Source organism: Chinchilla lanigera, unplaced genomic scaffold (assembly GCF_000276665.1).
Source record: "Chinchilla lanigera isolate Chin_1 unplaced genomic scaffold, ChiLan1.0 scaffold00106, whole genome shotgun sequence".
Taxonomy (NCBI): Eukaryota; Metazoa; Chordata; class Mammalia; order Rodentia; family Chinchillidae; genus Chinchilla; species Chinchilla lanigera.
Window position 1 is genome coordinate 2903503 of NW_004955507.1, and position 18218 is coordinate 2921720.

Genomic DNA, 18218 nt, shown 5'->3' on the forward strand with positions numbered 1-18218 from the left:
AAATAATGAACTAACCAGACATAAAAGGAAGAAAAAAAAATAACTGCAACAACAAAACTTCCTATAGTAAGAAAGAGGCTGGATTCAGGGTCCTCAGGGAAGTGGGAAGATGCATAAAATGGGCTTGTGACCCTGTGTCCTGGAGCTCTGAAGACATGTGATCAGGAAGGAATCAACAGAGTCACAAAGACAGACCAAAGGTACATGAAGATTACTTAATCATTATTTATAAAAAGGAAAAAATTAAAAGCTACAAGTCGTTTTGTTTTCTTTTTTAACATTGTGATAAACATTTTATTTTGGAAAAATGTTCCTTTTTAAATTACAGAAAACATAATGAGAGATATTATTCAGCCACAAAAGGTAGGAAATCCCATCATTATAACAACATGGACGAACCTGGAAGACACTATGCTAAGTGGAATAAGCAGAAAGACAAATATTGTATGATCTCATTTATATGCAGAATCAAAAGACATCAGAGTCATAGAAACAAAGAGTAGAATGGTAGCTGCCAGAGCTAGGGGAGGGGAAGAGAGAGGAAACATTGGTCAAAGGGCTTAATAATACCATATTGCTTACTTGAAACTTGCTAAGAGGAGACTAGAACAAGTACACTTCTTCTCACCACACACGCGCGCACACATGGCAACTATGGTAGTTATGGATTTGTTAATTGAGTGCGGCAATCATTTCACAATGTAAACTTATATCATTGAATTGTATTCCTTGACTATATTCAATTTTTGTTTGTCAATTATACTTCAATAATATGGGAAAAATACAAATAAATAAGATTAGGAAGAGATTTGGGGAGTCCATTGACCCGCAGAAAGCATTTTGAAAATATCCATTGTTTTTCTTTTAAACTCCAGTTTAACGTTAAGATTAGACAATTAATATTAACAAAAGAAGAGCAGATATGGACATACTCCTCTAAAATTTCCCCATGCGAACCAGAGGTGAACTACATTTTAATTTTAAGTACCACCACACCTCCTGAAACACAAAGAGCATGGGGAGGAATGAGGAAAGTACTTATAAAATAATGCAAAGAAAGAAGCAGATCTCCACAGTGATACCAAATTACAGGGGAGAAGTAGGTTTAGTGCTTCCCTCCACCCTCAGCAGTTCTGACATACACACACACACACACACACACACACACACGTTAGCACATGAATGAAAAAAAATTTTCGGTACTAGGGATTAAACCCCAGGGCACTCTACCCCTAACCTACATCCCCAGCCCTTTTTTATTTTTATTTTTTAAATTTTGAGACAGTGTCTTGCTATATTGTCCAGGCTGGCCATGAGCACTGTAATCCCCTTGCCTCAGCCTCTACATAGCTGACTCCATAGGAGTCAGACAGGAACTTTTAAAACAAACCTTAATATTACCCAGTGAGTCCCTTCTCACACAGTCTTACAGAATCTATTTTTGTAGTCCAGTGAGATTTGCAGCAAAGAATAGATCTCCAGTAAAAAGAGGAAATATTTGCTGTGCTATGCTGTACCTGGGGTTTTTTCACTTCCTTATTTGAAAATAATTACCCAACAAGCCCAAGAAATTCAGAACAATAGTACAGCCTTCTACACACTGGTATCTATCACTCCAGGCATTTTGGAGCTAAATGAAATCAGTTGAAAGATTCTGGGTAATTTGCCATCTTCTTAGGAAACTTATAATGATACATTACAGTGCAAGGGGCTGGGAGAAACCTTCCAAATCATCTGGTTGAACCCCATCATTTTACAGATGAAGAACCTGGAAAATAAACTGGCTACTGCAACACATTGAAGACTCCATTTAAAACATCTACTCAATTTTAAGGCAGCTGCCAAATTTGGAGAGGATGGAGGGCAATAAAACCCTCTAAACATGTTTTAGTGGAACAGTAAAGATGATCAAGAGGCCCATTAAATGAAGGAGTAAGCATGGGAGTGGCAGTAGTATCCCCATACCAATGCCAAGACCACCTACATCCAGAAAGCTGAGAGATTAAAAGCTGTCAGAGTGAACACACTGAACCTGTGAGCAGAAGAAAAGAACTCAGGGGATCTCCTAAAACCTAAGAGCCTAACCATCAAAGACTGGTCTAACTTTATACCTAAACCGAAGGATATCCAGAAGCTACCCTAATACAATACTACTTCCATTTCCAGTAAAGTAGAGATTTGAGAAAATGGTTTATGCACAACAGAAGTACATGACCACTGACAAAGGAGAAGTGGCCTCGACCCTTACTTGCAGCACAGGTAGTTTATTAAAAACACAGACTCTCAGGCCGGTGCAATGGCGGGTGCCTGAAATCCCGGCAGTCTGGTAGGTCAAGGCAGAAGGATGGAAAGTTTAAGCCCAGCCTAGGCTATTTAGCTGGCCCCTGTCTGAAAATAAAAAAAAAAAAGGTCTGGGGATATAACTCAGTGCAGAGGCCCTGGGTCAATTCCCAGTGTCACAAAAATGAAACAAAACACAACACTCCACAGATCTGGAGCTTTACACCGACATTCAGAGTTGGAATGTGCATTTTGACAAGATCCCCAGGTCCTTCTGTGCACATGGAAGTTTGAGAAGCACTTGCTTAAAGCATACCTGACTACCTGTAAGCACCTATAATCTAAGTTTCCTCCTCCTCTCTTTCTTATAATCCCATTTGTCTTCAGATATATTGATTCTGAACTGCAGCAATTTCTCACTAAGCAGCTTACTTTAATACCCAATTAAAATAATCTCTTTCTGATGAGAGGTTATTTGCTCTCAGAGCAGAAATACCACTGTGAAATATTTCATTCTTTCTAAGATACTTAAAACTGAAAGTTCACAGCATACTGTGCCAGAGTCTTTAGAAAAAGTAAAATATTAGCAGAAATCAGTTTATCCAGGCATCCACTCACTGGATATATTCAAAAATATTAAAAGAATACTTTTTACTATTCTCTCTCTCTTTTGTGCTGGGGGTGAGCTAAGGACTTCATACATGCTAACTATACACCACCATTAGCTACACCCACAGCTCTTTTCTAGCTATTTTTAAAAATCTCACCACCACATTATTTTAAAGAACAAGCTGTTAGAATGTACAGTGTGAGATTGCAGTATAGGGACAATACATGCATGGAGCTCTGAATGATTAGCTGGTAGGTCACAGTGGCCTGCCCTCAAAATCATAAAGGACTGCTGCAGTGATGGAAACACCCTGTTGTGTCTCAGTTCTTTGTAAGTTTGGGCAGATCACAGCACCCTGAAAGCAAGGAAATGCAATCGTGTACATTGGATCCTGTCCTTTTTCTATCCTTGTGTCCTTCTAAAACAAAGATAAGCAAACTCTAGAAACATAACTAACCCAGGTCTCTGGCATTTCAGGTGAGACATCTTTTGCATGAGCATCAGTTATCTGTACTATAAGAACAATTTTCACTATATTAAGAGAGCTGATCATTTCTATTGGTTTAGAGCAGCCTATTCCTGGGATAAAAGCACCTAAGAAACTACATTTCCTGTCTTTTGGTGGGGGAAGGGAATAGAACCCAAGGCCTTTGCACTGAACTATATTCCAGCCCTTTTTAATTTCATTTTTTATTTTGAAATAAGGTCTCCCTAAATCTTAAGTTGCCCAGGTTGGGTGTGAACTTGTGATCCTCCTACCTCACTCCCTAGAATGCTGTAATTATAGGCATGCGCCACCATGACCAACTTATATTCCCTTTTGAAGGTCAACGAGAATTAGTAAATTATTGATTCAGTTCATCAAATGGATGGTAGATGAGCAAAGTAATGCCCAAGTCACCAGGGATCACTGAGGTACCATTAAACTGGGCGTGCAGCTGAGAGTGGTGGCACACACCTATAATCCCAACCAGAGGCTCAGGCAGGAGGAGCACTGCAAGTTCGAGACCAGCCTGAGCTCAAAGTGAGCTCAAGGCCAGCCTGAATTGTAGAGCGAAACCTTGTCTCAAAAAGACAAAAAAAAAAAAAATTGGACCTATATTTTTCAAAGCGTCTTGGCTGGTGTCAGGTATATATTACCTCCAGTAGCAAGAGACCAGACAACAGACACACAACCTACTCAGCCCACAGTGAGGCAAAAATAGAAAACCAAAAGAGGAACAGATGCTGTGACATGCACGTAACCCAGAGCACATCTTCCATTACTGTTAATCAGAGTGTGTGTCACACTTACTGGGGCCACTGAAGTCACTGGCCCTGGCAGAAAACATTGGAACATTTCCACTTTAAATGGAGAAGCAGCACAAAAGACAAATGCTAGGTTGATGGGAAACTGAGAAGAGGGTTGTTTGCTATACACATGTCTCCCAAAGTTACATCTTTTCAACAAAAATGCTAAGGGCATGAGAGGATAATGTAAGCAGGAGGATTGGTGGTTGTGTTCCTCACACCCACAGCAAACTAAGTTTCTGCTGCCCACCTCTGCCATCCCTTGCACTGGAACCTTGTTCCTGTGTCATCTAATGCTTAGAAAATTCTAGAAAGAAAGCCTTTTCCCTGAGCATAGAACACAAAGGAAAGCATCCCCTTCCTCTCTGGTAGTGGAGGAGACTATCCTGTCCCAGAGATCAGCTGCTCTAAACCTGTGACCATGAGCAGTCTGGATATGACCAGCAAGCTCCCTCCTGGTTTATATGTAAAGTACAGGCTTAATAGAAAAGATGCCGGGGCTGGGGATTTAGCTCAGCGGCCAAAGCACCTGCCTGGCAAGCGCAAGGTCATGAGTTCGGTTCCCGGTACCGGAGAAAAATGAAAAAAAAAAAAAAAAAAAATAGAAAAGATGCCTTGAAAAAAAAAAAAAAGAAAAGAAAAGAAAAGATGCCTTGCCTGAATGCCTGGGATCTGACTTCACCCAGAAGAAACCCTTACCTTCAGAAATGGCCTTCCTCACTGCAGCCACATAGGCCTCGGGCTCATCGTCACAGGTGAGCTCCTGCCAGTCGGCCCAGTCCGGAAAGAAGGGCAGGAACTCTTCCTGGGCACCCTGCACTCCACAGAGCAGCCGCACCACACGGTGCGGCGGGTGCAGCGCCCTCTGCAGCAGCGGCAGCAGCGCCGGTCGGTAGAAGTGCTCCACCAGCTCGGCGGAGAGCAGCACCACCACACAGCGGGCGCCCAGGAAGAGGAGCAGGTCCTCGGCCGTGAAGGAGGTGTCAGGGCCCAGCCTGTGCGTCAGCATCTTCTGGGTGCGGACCTGCCGACTGGACAGGAACAGGTCCTGGAGGTACTGGCACCATTCCTGGGCGTCTGGGCTGTAGACAGTGAGGATGTCACATCTTCGGGGCACCCCTGGGTGAAAAGGAGGCACAGAAGCTTGTTAACACACCGGCTTCTCGCAGAAAGCTCCCCGCAAGACAACACCCAGATGAGAAGCCTGGCACCCACAATATTCCTCTGTCTGCCGCCAGCACACCTGGTTCCTTCCCCACTTACACACTGTGCACCAGCCACAACAAACTGTCTTTGCCCAAACCTATCACCTTGTTTCAAATCTTTGCAGAAGCTGATACAGCACCTGCTGTGCTATACCCTCAGCCCCACAGCTGGTGCGTCTGCATAGTAGCAACAGTCATAGCAGTAATAGTAGTAATAGTAGTAACAGCAAACATTCATATAGAGCTCACTGCGCCAGCCACTCTTCTAAGGACATGGCCTTGTAAACTCGTTTAACCCTCACAGCAACCTTATAAAGTAGGTCTCACTCTTAGCCCATTCCAAAGATGAGAAAGATGAGGTATGACAGATTAAGTAACTTACCCAAGATTCACAGTAGCAGAGTCAGAACTTCAACTCAGACTTTTGATTTGACCCAGAGGCTAGCTCTGTCCCAAACACAGTGGTTAGGAGCAGAGGTATGGTATCAGACCTAGTTAGACTCATGGCTCTACAACATAGCTATGCAACCTTGGGTAAACTAAATATTTTAAACCCCAGTTTACTCATCTGTAAATGGAAACACAGTGGCAATGTTTTTCAGTGTTTTGCAAGAACTAAATTAGATACTTCCAGTAAAGTGCTAGCATAGAACTTAGTATATAGAAAACCCTCAATAATTGGTGGCTTGTTTCATGATCCTCACATTAATACAAACAACACAGGAACATAAAGGGAACTGGTTGACTATCCCATACTAGTTTTCAGATATCCCTCTTGATACATGGTCTGTGGCATGGGCTTTCTTCTTTCTCTAATAAAACACAAATGTCAGAAACAGAGGCAAAAAGAGGATTTGAGGGATCACCTGACCCAAATTCTTCATTTACAGATGAAAGAAGTGCTCATCTGGGAAGATTACAGGATTTGCTCAAATTCACACTGAGAAAATTAGCAGCAGGTGCAGAGCGAACTCTTAGGTGTGAGTTTCCAGTCCAGTCTTCTGTCCAGCCCCTGAAACCTCCCCCTAGGAATTCTGTCAAAAATCTTATGAGAAATAAGTCATGTCCTCCAATGAAGCCTGGATCCTAACTACTACTGCAGTTCTGAGTCCTTGTCTGTCCACCACTCTGACAAACTCTTCTGTGAGTGATCTGGAAGGGGTGAGCACAAAGTATCTGCGCATCCTACAGTGCATCAGGGATCCTGCCTTTCCCCATAAGAAGCTGGCCACATCTTGTGAAAGTGAGAAATCATATAAGTCACAGATTTTCACAATTAAATATCCACCCTGAACCATATATCACTGGGTGGTTCCAGGCAAGAAGGTCAGAGGCAGGATTGGGGCAAGACTTTGAGGCTCTGAGCTCTGAAAAGATGGGAGAAATACTCTTTCCTGCCCTCATCCACCACTATCATCAAACATTTTCAAAAATTGAAAATGTGAGCCTAAAAAAATTCTGATTTTCCCCTGGAAGAAATTACCAAAAATCTCCTAGTAGCAAATAAAAGTTTGTAGTTTCATTCTTCCATGTTACAGCATCACTTTGTTGGGCCTCTAATCTAGTGCTAATATAAAACCTAACAATTTCATCAGCAAGAATAAGTTGATCAGACTGGGAATATTTGTGCAGGCAGTAGGTTGTCCTAGTTACTTTTCTCATTGCTGAGACAAAATACCTGACATCCAAAGTTAAAAGGGAAAAGGTTTCTTTAGCTCACAGTTTGTAGAGGTTTCAGTCCATAGTTGCTGGCTCCAAAGTAGGGTGACACATGGCAGAGGGTTTTTCATGGTAGCAGAAGACAGCAAAAGCAACAAGAGAAGGGGGAGACAAGCCTCTTTTTGTCCCTTATATTGTATCCAGTCTACTGGGATTAGTCTACTACCAATTTAGTCAGTGGACTGATCTACCAATCACCTACCCTTAATCCCAGCATTGTATCATGAATCAACTGTACCATGAATCAGCCACCTCCAATAAAGCCCTATGACTGCATGAGGCTTTGGATGGGGGGACATCTAGACACAAACCATAACAAGTACACATTATTAAAGCAGTCAGTATTAAAAGACAGTATGGTACTGGAGAAAAAAGTGATTCTGATGATGCTATAGACATTTATGGCTCTACCAAGAACTCAATTCTGAGTATGGTCTGTTTCCTCAGTTGTGAATTGTCATGGTTTGTATCTGGATGTCCCCCTAAAGCCTCATGCAATCATGGGGCAGGCTTCTGGAGTTTATAATTGATCCATGGTCCAGTGTTGGAATTATGGGTGTTAGTGCTACACTTGCCTTGGGGCAGATTGTTTGCATATGTAAGGTAGAGAAAGAGGCTGCTTGCTGCCACTCCTCTTCCCTTTTTTGTGTTGGTGCTTTGCTGTCTTTCCCCACCATGAGCAGTTGCTCTCTGTCACGTTCCACTCTGCCTTGGAGCCAGCAGAGTATGGACTGAAACCTCCACAGACCATAAGCTAAGTAAACCTTTCTTCCTTAATTTTGGGTGTCAGGTATTTTATCTCAGCAGTGAAAGAAAAGTAACCAAGACATGAATAAAACAATCCTTTTCAGTAATGCTTACCATGATCCCAAAGATTAAACAGACTAAGGACAAAATTTTAATGTACCAATTGTATGCTCCCACACAATGAAATCTTTGTTAACTGGGTCCTTTTTTTCCCTCAATGTGGAACATTCCTTTATGTCTCACTGGAAAAATAATTTCAGGACTATAGAAGGCATAAAAAAAACAAAGCTACACAACTGCAGAGCTCACACACAAAAAAGCAGAGTTTAAATATCAGAATGAATTTACTTTTCTTCTGTTCTCCTTCCTATGTAGCTGATTTATACTAAAAGGCAAAATGTTCTAAATGTGAAGTGTTAATACAGCTGAGTATACATAAGCCATCAGATGGGAAATATACAAGACAATGTTAGTGATAGTCATATAAAATGCAAAAAAGCGAAACGTTAGCCTTTCCATATACACAATTACTCAACAATCTGTGTAAAAGGGCAGAAGAAAACTAAGATCTCAGGATGGGATGGCAGTGGTACCATACCTTAGTAACAAAGAACGCAACAGTAATGTTTCCAACAAGGCTGGTAAGTGGTAGGAAAGAAGTGAAGAACAGGAAGAGGATCTCCTGGAACATGAGAAGTACCTTCGTGAAGACAATGTGAATCTCTGAGTACTGGCTGACTTAGCACAAAAGAACAGCTGTGTACTTCCTGGAAGACCAAGTGGCCATGAGCAATTGCTCCAATTTCATGAGAAAGATCCATTGACCCAAGAAGTAAGATGAAGAACTCCTGAGTCACCAAAGGTACGTGTACACATTCAACCCTCAGTCTTGTCCCACTGCTTCCCTACTCTTCTGTTAACAGCATATCACAACACTTGCTGTTCATTAAAGAGTCAGTCTTCAAGGAAAGTCGCTGCAATTCAGCTTTATTTCCCAGGAACTGACCCTGGGCCAGTCACTCTGGTAAGCAGCTCAGGTGTATTCTCTCATTTAATCCTCAGAACAATCCTACAAAGCATATACTATCCATAGCCACACTTTATAGATTTAGGTTTGCCTTTTTGGAAAGAGAATTTTAAAAATCAAAAAAAAACAAAAACAAAACAAAAAATAATAAAAATGATACAGGATTTCAAAACAAGGGGCTGGGATTTAACTCAGCAGCACAGCGCCTGCCTGGCAAGTGCAAGGTCATGAGTTTGATTCCCGGTACCAGAAAAAAACCAAAACAACAACAACAAAAAAACCAAGATGATAGGAAATTAACAATGGTTGTTATATTATATATTGTTATCTTCAAATAGTTGCTCAGGTTACCAGATATAGGTATGCAAGACTGATCAAACAATTAAGCAGTAACTGTTCCTTTCAATAAACTAATAGACTTAGATATCAAAATTGGTTGAAGATTAGCTGCTGCCCAAGATCATATTTTTAGTACCAGATAAGGGATTTGAACCCAGATCCAAAGACTATAAAGTCTATGCTCTTACTTTCTACTATGTGTCCCATTTTAAAAGTCAAGAAAAAGCTGGGTGTGGTGCCACATGCCTGTAATCCCAGCACTCGGGAGGCTGAGGCAGGAGGATCATTATGAGTTCGAGACCAGCCTGGGCTACCAAGTGAGCTCAAGTCCAGCCTGAACTGCACAGCGAGACCCTGTCTCAAAAAGATAAAAAAATAATAATAAAAGTCAAGAAAATACAGACTATAGTTTAGAAATATAATTAAAACTCATCTAGTTTTCAAGTACCATTGGTTTCAAGTACCATTTTCCAACAAAAGGAATCAGGGCTCCTTAAAGAAATGAGTAATTCTAGAAATGCTTCTAGGATTACATATGAGGAGCAGGAATATAAAATAAGCATAGAGTATCTTATAGTGCCAGAAAGCAAGTGTTCAAACAAAAATATAATGACAAGCATATGTCAAAAAGAACACCAGGGTCACTGGAAAGTGCTCCTAATAGCCAATGGGCATAATATGAGCAATAAAATAAACTGTAATGTTGAATTATAACCAATGTATAAGATAAGTATCCAGGAGTCCATAATGACATCATTAAATGATTGCATAAGTAAATTGAAGAAAAGAGACAAACCTCCCATGCATAAGAATTCCACATAATTTATAATTCCACCTTCAAAGAGATGGAACATAACTCCTCCTAAGCTGGTGGGCTGGATAGTGAGTTCTTTCCAAAGAGAACAATATGGAGAGGCAGAGGGAAAGAGTAACCTTATAGTGAAGAAATCTAGCAGATACTGCCGTGGCTCAGTGATTAAGGGCAATATCAGTAGGCATAAGTCATGTTGATAGTACATCCCCTTGATGAGTTGTGATAAGAATAGCAGTTTGCCTCTATGATCTTCCTCCCCAAGACCCATCACCCTACTCTAATTATGGGAAAAATATTGACAAATCCCAGTAGAGGAACATTTCACAAAATCACTGACCAGTACTCCTCCAAACTGTCAAGCTCATCAAAACCAGAGAATCAGAGAAAATTCCAGCCAGGAGTAGCCTAAGGAAGCATCACTACTAAATATAACATAGTGTCTGGGATAGAATCCTAGAACAGAAAAAGAACATTGTGTAAAAACTAAGGAAATCTGCCACAAACAGTGGTACAGACCTGCAGTCCCAGCCTTTGGGAGGCTGAGACAGGAAGATTGCCACAAGTTTGAAGACAGCCTGGGCTATATAGTAAGTTCAAGCCCAGCCTGAACTGCATAGTAAGACCCTGTTTTTAAAAAAAAAAAAAAAAAAAAAGAGTATTAGAGAAGGAAGTAGTTACTGCTTCAGACTACTTAATATCACAACCTATTTGTTGACTAACTTGTACTGTTACTTAAACCAATATATTAAATCTAGGCAAATTTGGCTTCAGTGTAAATGAGGATAATGAAATCTACCAGCTTCCTGGATATCACTACTGTGCTGAAACTGAACACCAGGGAAGTTGTAAAAAAAAGTCCAAAGTGGAAGTTAAAGTTCCTCTCTGACATGCAAGGGAATGACAAAGGTCTAAAGGCTTTGTCAGCAATTCTCCCTAAAGTGGGGGACACCTCTTTCTTCAATAATTCCCTTCCTTTAAGCCATAAATCATTTATCCACATGCTCTGAATCACTTCTTTCATTTTCTGTTCAAGAGAAATGAAACCCATGAACCCACAAGGAGTCCATAACCCTCATAGAATTGAAAAAAGATCTTTGTTCTTACAAAGCTTGAAGAACAGGTTTGGCTGTAGAGGAAGAAAGGAATGAGTAACACCAGAGGAAAGAGCTGGCTGATGGCAGCGGGGAGTCAGCGTGGTGGGAAGAAACACAGTGCCTGAAAGAGAGATGTCGCTGAGTGAGCTGCAACCCATTAGAGAACAAACAAAACAAAACAAAAAAACAGAAAAAGTACAGGGAGCTTTGAGAAGTACCCAGCCCAGACCACTTCTTCAGTCTATCTGGCCTGGGGTCCCATGTTTGAATCTGAGCACCATCTTTAAGAGAATCTGAGATAAGGAAAGTGACCAGAATAGGGAAATATCTGGTGATGGATCACACTAGGAATTTCCTGTCCCTGAAAGTGTTCAAATTTAGGGAGTAGGTAAGGGCATGAAGAGGCCTCAAGGGTCAGATGGACGTTAAGATCCAAAAGCTTAAGTCTCTTCCACCCTATGAGCCGGACAAGATATGAAAAGTTTTCTCAAATCACTGAAGGTAACACGTGGAGGAGGGGGTTCTGGTCTTCAGCGACCACAGACATGATCACTTGGGAAAGTCACAGCTTCTCTCCTCTTTCTCATTGAAAATACACAAAATGCCATCAGACCATAGATTATGACTGGATATGCTCACTCTGTTTCATTTCAGCTCGGTATCCAGAGTTCTTTCAAGGACAGGAAGGCAAGATTTTCCAGGATTTCAACAAGTAAACATGTCTTTCAGGAAATAAAAGAGTATGCGTGCCCTCCAATGGAAGGAAATTTAAGAAGACCAGAGGATTAGGCCATAAAAAGGAACAAAGTGCTGACACAAACTACAGTTGGCCAAACCTTGAAACATGCTGTGTGAAGGAAGCTAGGCATCAAAGACACATACTGTATGATCCCATTAATATGAAAGTCTGTAGAGAAAAAGAACAGGAAGATCTATAGAGACAAAGCCAATCTTCTGGGTAGAGAGGAAACAGAGAGGAGGTAGTTAACAAGTACAGATTTTCTTTTTGAGGTGATGAAAATTTTCTAAAATTGTAATGACAGTTACACATACTTCTAAAGACACTAAAAATCATGTAGTTGTGTACTTTTTATGGATAAATTTCAGTGCATGTCAATAGATCAAAGTAAAGCTACTTTTAAAATAAGGAGACTATCCAGAAGAGTGGCCTGGATAACCCCTGAGCCTACACTATCTTGGCAAAAGGTATTGCTTTCCCCACTGTGACTGCTCTTGTGGGTCCTTGAACCTGCAGCCCTCAGGGAGCTCCAATTTCCCAGTATCCCAACTTCCACTTACAGCAGTTGGGGTGGTATCTCATTGCAGAGGATGCTGACAGCAAGAGGGCTTGATAGCTCTAACCATTACGCATGCCTGGGGAAGCCCTACAGTGGTTCCACCACTCAGCTAGAGTACCCATCTGGCCCAAACACATCCCCCAAGCCAATTCAACTATGCCCACTGCATCATGCACACCGGACACTGGATGAGGGAGAGTGGTTTGCTTGGTCTCCTCTGCCCAAAGCCTCTCCCAAATTACTGTCTCTTGCACATAGCAGCCCAGTCCTATTGCTAGACATGAAAAAAGGTGAGAGCTTCACTAGCTCATCTCTCTCTTCCCCATTGCCCACTTATCCCAGCCACTCTGGTCCCTTCCCTGCTCCTTACACACTCTATGCATGGATCCCCTCCTGGAGCATTCTCCCCACACAAGGACCCTTCATCTCCTCCTTCAGGTCCTGGCTTACATGTCTCTCTCCATGAGGTCTACTCTGGCAACCTCATGTAAAATCTTAACCGCATCCCCTGACCTCTCTCTATTACTTTTCCATAGCACACTATCATACTGAGCACTTTCCTTGAGTGTACTGCCTGTCTCCCCTGCTCAGTAAGCTCGATGGGGGCATGGTTGTTGTCGGCTTTGTTTACTGAATATACACAGGACACCTAGAACAGTGCCTGAAAACAACGAATATGCAATAAATACTGGTCCAACTCCCTTGCGGAATTCTGCTTCGGCTTTCAAATAAGAGTGTGTGGACCACGAGCCTATTATTACAGCCTCTTATTCACATACAGTTTCTTCTAACCTCCACAGCTCAGGTACAGAGTCTCAAGGCTGAGATGAACCACTTTCCCACCCTCTTATATAATGAACTAGTATCATCAAGTCTAATAGAACCGTGACCCTTGGTCTTTTCCAACTCTGCTTCCAAAACACCATGATCAGGCTAGATCTCTGCACATCTAGAGAAAGCTAGTTCTTCATTCTAGCACCTGCTCATAACTTGCAAAACCAGGATCTTCTCTCGAAATACTATATGTTTTTTTGCAAGAGGCTAAATCTTGGAAACAACCCATCAACTGATGAATGCCCATCAATTGATGATAGAGATGTGGGTTTTTTTTATACAATGGAGTGTTACTCAGCCATAAAGAATGATAAACTTAAGACATTTATTGCTAAATAGATGGACCTTGAGACCATACTCTTAAGTGAAATAAATCAGACAAATGTGTAAATATCACATTGTCTCTCTGGTATGATAAATTGAAAGCGTAAATAAGAACCAAAATGTATAATAGATATTGTGAAATAGGAAGAAATTATTCAAAAGGAAAGGCGAAGTAGGGAAGGGGAGAGGGAAAGGAAAGAAGGGAAAAGAAAAAATGAGAAAAGGATAAAATGGAAAGAAAGCTTTGAGGGGAAGAGGGGGTGAAGGGAGGGGAACAGAAAAAAAGAGGAATCCAGATATATCATGTACAGGTACAAATTCCCTATGATGAATGTGATCATTATGTATACTTAAATTGTACCAATAAACTTAATAATAAAAATTTTAAAAAGGCAAAAAAAAAAAAAAGGCATTGGCAGCTATTCTACATATTATTTCTACTTCCACACTATAAGGTTGGCTGGGAAAATACAAGTAAATCCGCTTGCAAGCACACATGGTAGCTATCTCTTATTTACTTATTGTTTTCCTTCTGAAGACCACAAACTGTTGGTAAACACAGACTGAGTTGTCCTGGCCACCAATGAGAACATTACAGGTGCTCACTAATCATTGGGGTGCATAGTAAGGGCTCATTTGTTCTCTCTGATCATTGCCATTCTTTCTTGATTTGCCCCAGATCTCAGCGAGTAACTGGTGAGGTATGTACACCCGTGAACCAGTAGGAACCCAAGAACAGCTAGAGGACTCCTGGCTCCTTCTGATGAGATTTACCCAGGGACCACCAACTCACCCCAGTCTAGAAAGGATATAGGAAAAGTAAAGTTCGTGTTCCTAGATTCCTAGCAAAATTCCGGATGAAAAACGCAAAACCGATGGGGGGTGGCCGGGAACTTGGGAAGTCCTCACAGGGGGCGCTCTCCCAGCACCACCAAGGACTAATCGTCCCAGCGCCCCCTATTGGTCGGATGCGACCCCACCCCAACCCCCAAGACGCGTTCTGCGGGCGCAGACAAGTCCGTTCTTCTTTCAACTCATACCCAGGTTGACAGAGTTGGAGGAACAGGGAAACGACCCTCCGAAGCGCTGAAAGCCAAAAGTGGAGGGAGAAAAGACTCAGAAGCCGCTGCGGGGAGAGCGTCAGGCAGGGGCTGAAGAGAAACGCAACAGAATGGGAAGAGAAAAGTCGTGGTAGGAAGTTTGCAACGGAGAACGGAGTAAAGGCCAGGACGAACACCCACTCCCCGCCCAGGAGACGCAGGCAGGAGAGAGGGGACGCGCCGCGGGGTACGAGCGGGCGCGAGAAGGCGGTGTCAGGGCCGAGGGGCGCGCGGGCAGGGAGGCTGCGGCGCCCCGCTACCCACCTGAGGTTGCCATGCCGCGGGGCGCTCTCACATCCCCGCTGAGCGCCCGGCGGGGGCCCGGAGCCTGGCCGGCGGTGTCCCTGGGCGCGGGGCGGCAGGGCGCCCCGGCTCGGCGAAGGACCAGCGCCGCTCTGGCGCTTCCTCCCGGCTGCCGGCGAGGACTCGCGCGAGGGCGTGTCCACGGGGCCGCCCCGCCTGCCCCGCTCGCCCGTGGCACCTGCACCCGCGGCCGTTGGGGAGGGGAAGTGAGAATCCACGCGGACCCGGCCTCTGGCCAGCTCCCCACACAGACCCCTGCTCCTCGTGGAGAGGAAGCAGGGGCTCCGACCACGTGCACCCCACGCCCGGTGGGAACAGCCCTGACCCTGACAGGGCAGCCCAGAGCAGCCCCAAGGGGTGGGGAGTTGGGGTGGGGGGCAAGGGCTGACCCATCTCAAGAACCTGGGATGGAGGGGGCACTTGAGCACCAGCTGTCCCAGCTACGTCCTCATCCCCTGGGGCTTGTCCCTGAGCTGCTGCACCGCAGGAAGGGGAAGGCAGGACACCTGGCCCTGGGGCTTGGCGTTGCCCTTGAGCACCCTCCTGTGACCCTTCTGTAATTCCTTGGATCTGCTCTGCTGGCGGCACACAAACGTTGACTATATTTCATCTGATAAATGTATCATCGTTATCACGGCCACATTATGCTGCTCTGGGCTGGGCAACTGCTAAACGCCATACACACACTGTTACATTGCGCCCTTACATCAGCCCTTCAGGTCACATTTATCGCCCCCTGTGGCCCCATGACTTGCTCAGATTTGCACAGAGAAAAATACTCCTAGAGGTTCAGTATCAGCCTGTTGGTTCCAGAGCTAGGCTCCTGCTTATGCCTTGCTTTCCCCTGCCCACCCCTTCCTCCTCTTCCCTTGCCTGCTCCTGTGATTGATCTGAGTATCACAGAATGAGTCCTCAACAATCCAGAGTCCGGAGGATGGACCCAGAATGCAGACATGAGGTAGGTTAGCGTTCAAGTCTAGGTACAAATAAATGAAATGGATTTAATAATGGAAATAGCTGGACAGGGCCTGTATTCCTTTTCTACTGTTGTTACAAATTGCGACAAATTTTCTGCTGTCACTATCAATTTAGTGGCTTAAAACAATGCACACGTTACCTTACAGTTCTGTAGTTCCACAGCAAAACATGAGTCTTGCCAGACTAAAATCAAGGTGTTACTGTAGAAGAGTTCCTTTAGATCCCTTTCTGTCAAGTAGAAGAGAATTCATTTCCTTTGTATTTCCAGCTTCTAAATGCTACTCGCGCCAGGGAGATAGCTCAGCAGCACAAGCACCTGCCTGGCAAGCGCAAGCTCCTGAGTTTAATTCCCAGCACAAACAAATAAATAAATAAATGCTGCTCACCTTCTTGGGTCTAGTCAGCTCCCCTTGTCTTCAAAACCAGCAGCATAACATCTGTCTGGCCCTGCCTCTGTCATCACATCTCTCCCTCTGGCTCTCTTCTGTCTCTCCCAATTTTAAAAACGTTAGTGAATGCATTGAGACTACCACACTAACCCAGGAAAATCTCCCTATTTTAAGGTCAGCTGCCAGTTGTACAAGGTCAATGTACAACTTTCATTACTGTACCGTATCCACAGGTTCTAGGGATTAGGACGTGGACGTCTTTGGGGGCTGGTTAGTCTGCCTACTGCACCCTGGGATCCCTAAAGCAGAAATAAATTTATATCTATAGGTAGATACCTTCTACCTGTTCTCCATGTTCATGATGTCCTTGGCCTCCACCCTCATCACACTCTGTCATACACTGTTATAGTCCCATGCTTTTCTTTTTTTTTTTTTTTTTTAAGAGTAGGAAGAATTTACTGAGAGAAAGAAAGCTTATGTCTGAGAGAGACAGAAGGGGACCCAAAAAGTGGGTTGCCCACCAACCCCACTTCTCAAGGGTGTTTTATTGAACAAAGCCAGGAAGTGAGGCAGGCTTAAGTTGGGACAGAACTATAACCAGTAAGATTACAAGTATAGTCGCTTAGGTAATATTGATCCAATGGCAAATCATAGAATGGGTGTGAGGTAGGACAAAACTGTGGTCAACCAAAAAGTACACAAGTATAGTCACTTGGGTAATATTGGTTAAATGGGATCAAATGGGGAAACAAGTCACACAGCAAGCACACATGGGCAGACAAGGACTTTCCTGGAAGGGGAGGGTTAAGGAGGTTTGGTCCTCCATGCCAAGGTGATTCATGCCTATTTAGAATATCAATCATTGCTGCTCATCCCTAGGGGAACTACATAGATGAATAGTTCTTTTTCTTGAAAACTGGCCTTCAGTGAATATGGCTTCAGCTCACAGTTGTCTTCTGCATTGACCTCTCGAGGACCAAGCCCTGTCTGACTGCCTACAATATTCCTACCTATAGCTATTTATAATATTCCCCCTCTGAAGAAGTACCCCTAACTGCCATGAAGGGGCAAGGATTGAAGACCGATCTGGCTACTTCCAGCTGAAAGGTGTTGTAATTGTGATCAGCAGTCAGAGATACTCCACAGAGGCTCCATCTAAAGGTCCTCAATAGGAGCCAGGTATTCTTGTCTTGGGTCGATGTAAAGCTTTACGTCTGGTGGATATAAAGGCCACAGAAACAATTAAGTATGCATGGACCAAATAATAAAATCAACAGCATGATTATGAATACAGCCAACAAAGTTTTCCACCAGGAGAAGCCAGTAATAGTTTTCCATAAAGAGGATAAGAAGAAGGTCCAGGGAATTTCACAACCTGACATGTCATTAACCTGTCATCTAGTATCTTGAACAGCTATTCAGATTAGCAGAAGGAGCAGGAATGCAGGGATGTGGATTTAGCTCAGCGGCACAGTGCCTGCCTGGCAAGCTCAAGGTGGTGAGTTCAATTCCCAGTACCAGAAAAAAAAAAAAGAATGACAGGATCAGGAGTGTACACACAACATTTAGCTTTTATAATTGCACAAGTACTCCCTTGTGCTGCTGTTAGAATATCTAACGCCATCAGATTTTGGAAGACGGCTTGCCTCATTAATTTTACTTCTTCATTCAAAAGAGAGAGAGAGACCAGCTGCAGGGTCATTTAAGGCCCACTGAGTATAGTTAGTTAAGGCATTCATGTGTTACATGACATCCTCTAACCCTAGGGAAGGGATAAAGATAGAAGTCAAATGACCATAGCAGTGAAACACACTTCTAGACCATCAGTGCCATATGCAGGGCAAGTTTGCAGGTTTTTCAATACTTT

The 18218-nt window shown here is 43.3% G+C and overlaps 1 protein-coding gene across 2 annotated transcripts in view; it reads right to left on the bottom strand.

The window, feature by feature from the left end:
- Nucleotides 1–15162, bottom strand: part of Pik3ap1 (phosphoinositide-3-kinase adaptor protein 1) — a 112883-nt gene extending 97721 nt beyond the window's left edge. For both annotated transcript variants that reach the window (XM_013506162.1, XM_005407578.2), the window contains exons 1-2: nt 14946–15162; nt 4880–5299 (exon numbers count right to left, since the gene is read on the bottom strand). In XM_013506162.1, the coding sequence (XP_013361616.1) occupies nt 4880–5299; nt 14946–14958 (433 nt within the window). In that variant the 5' untranslated portion in view covers nt 14959–15162. The remainder of the gene's footprint in view (nt 1–4879; nt 5300–14945) is intronic.
- Nucleotides 15163–18218: the final 3056 nt, after the last annotated feature.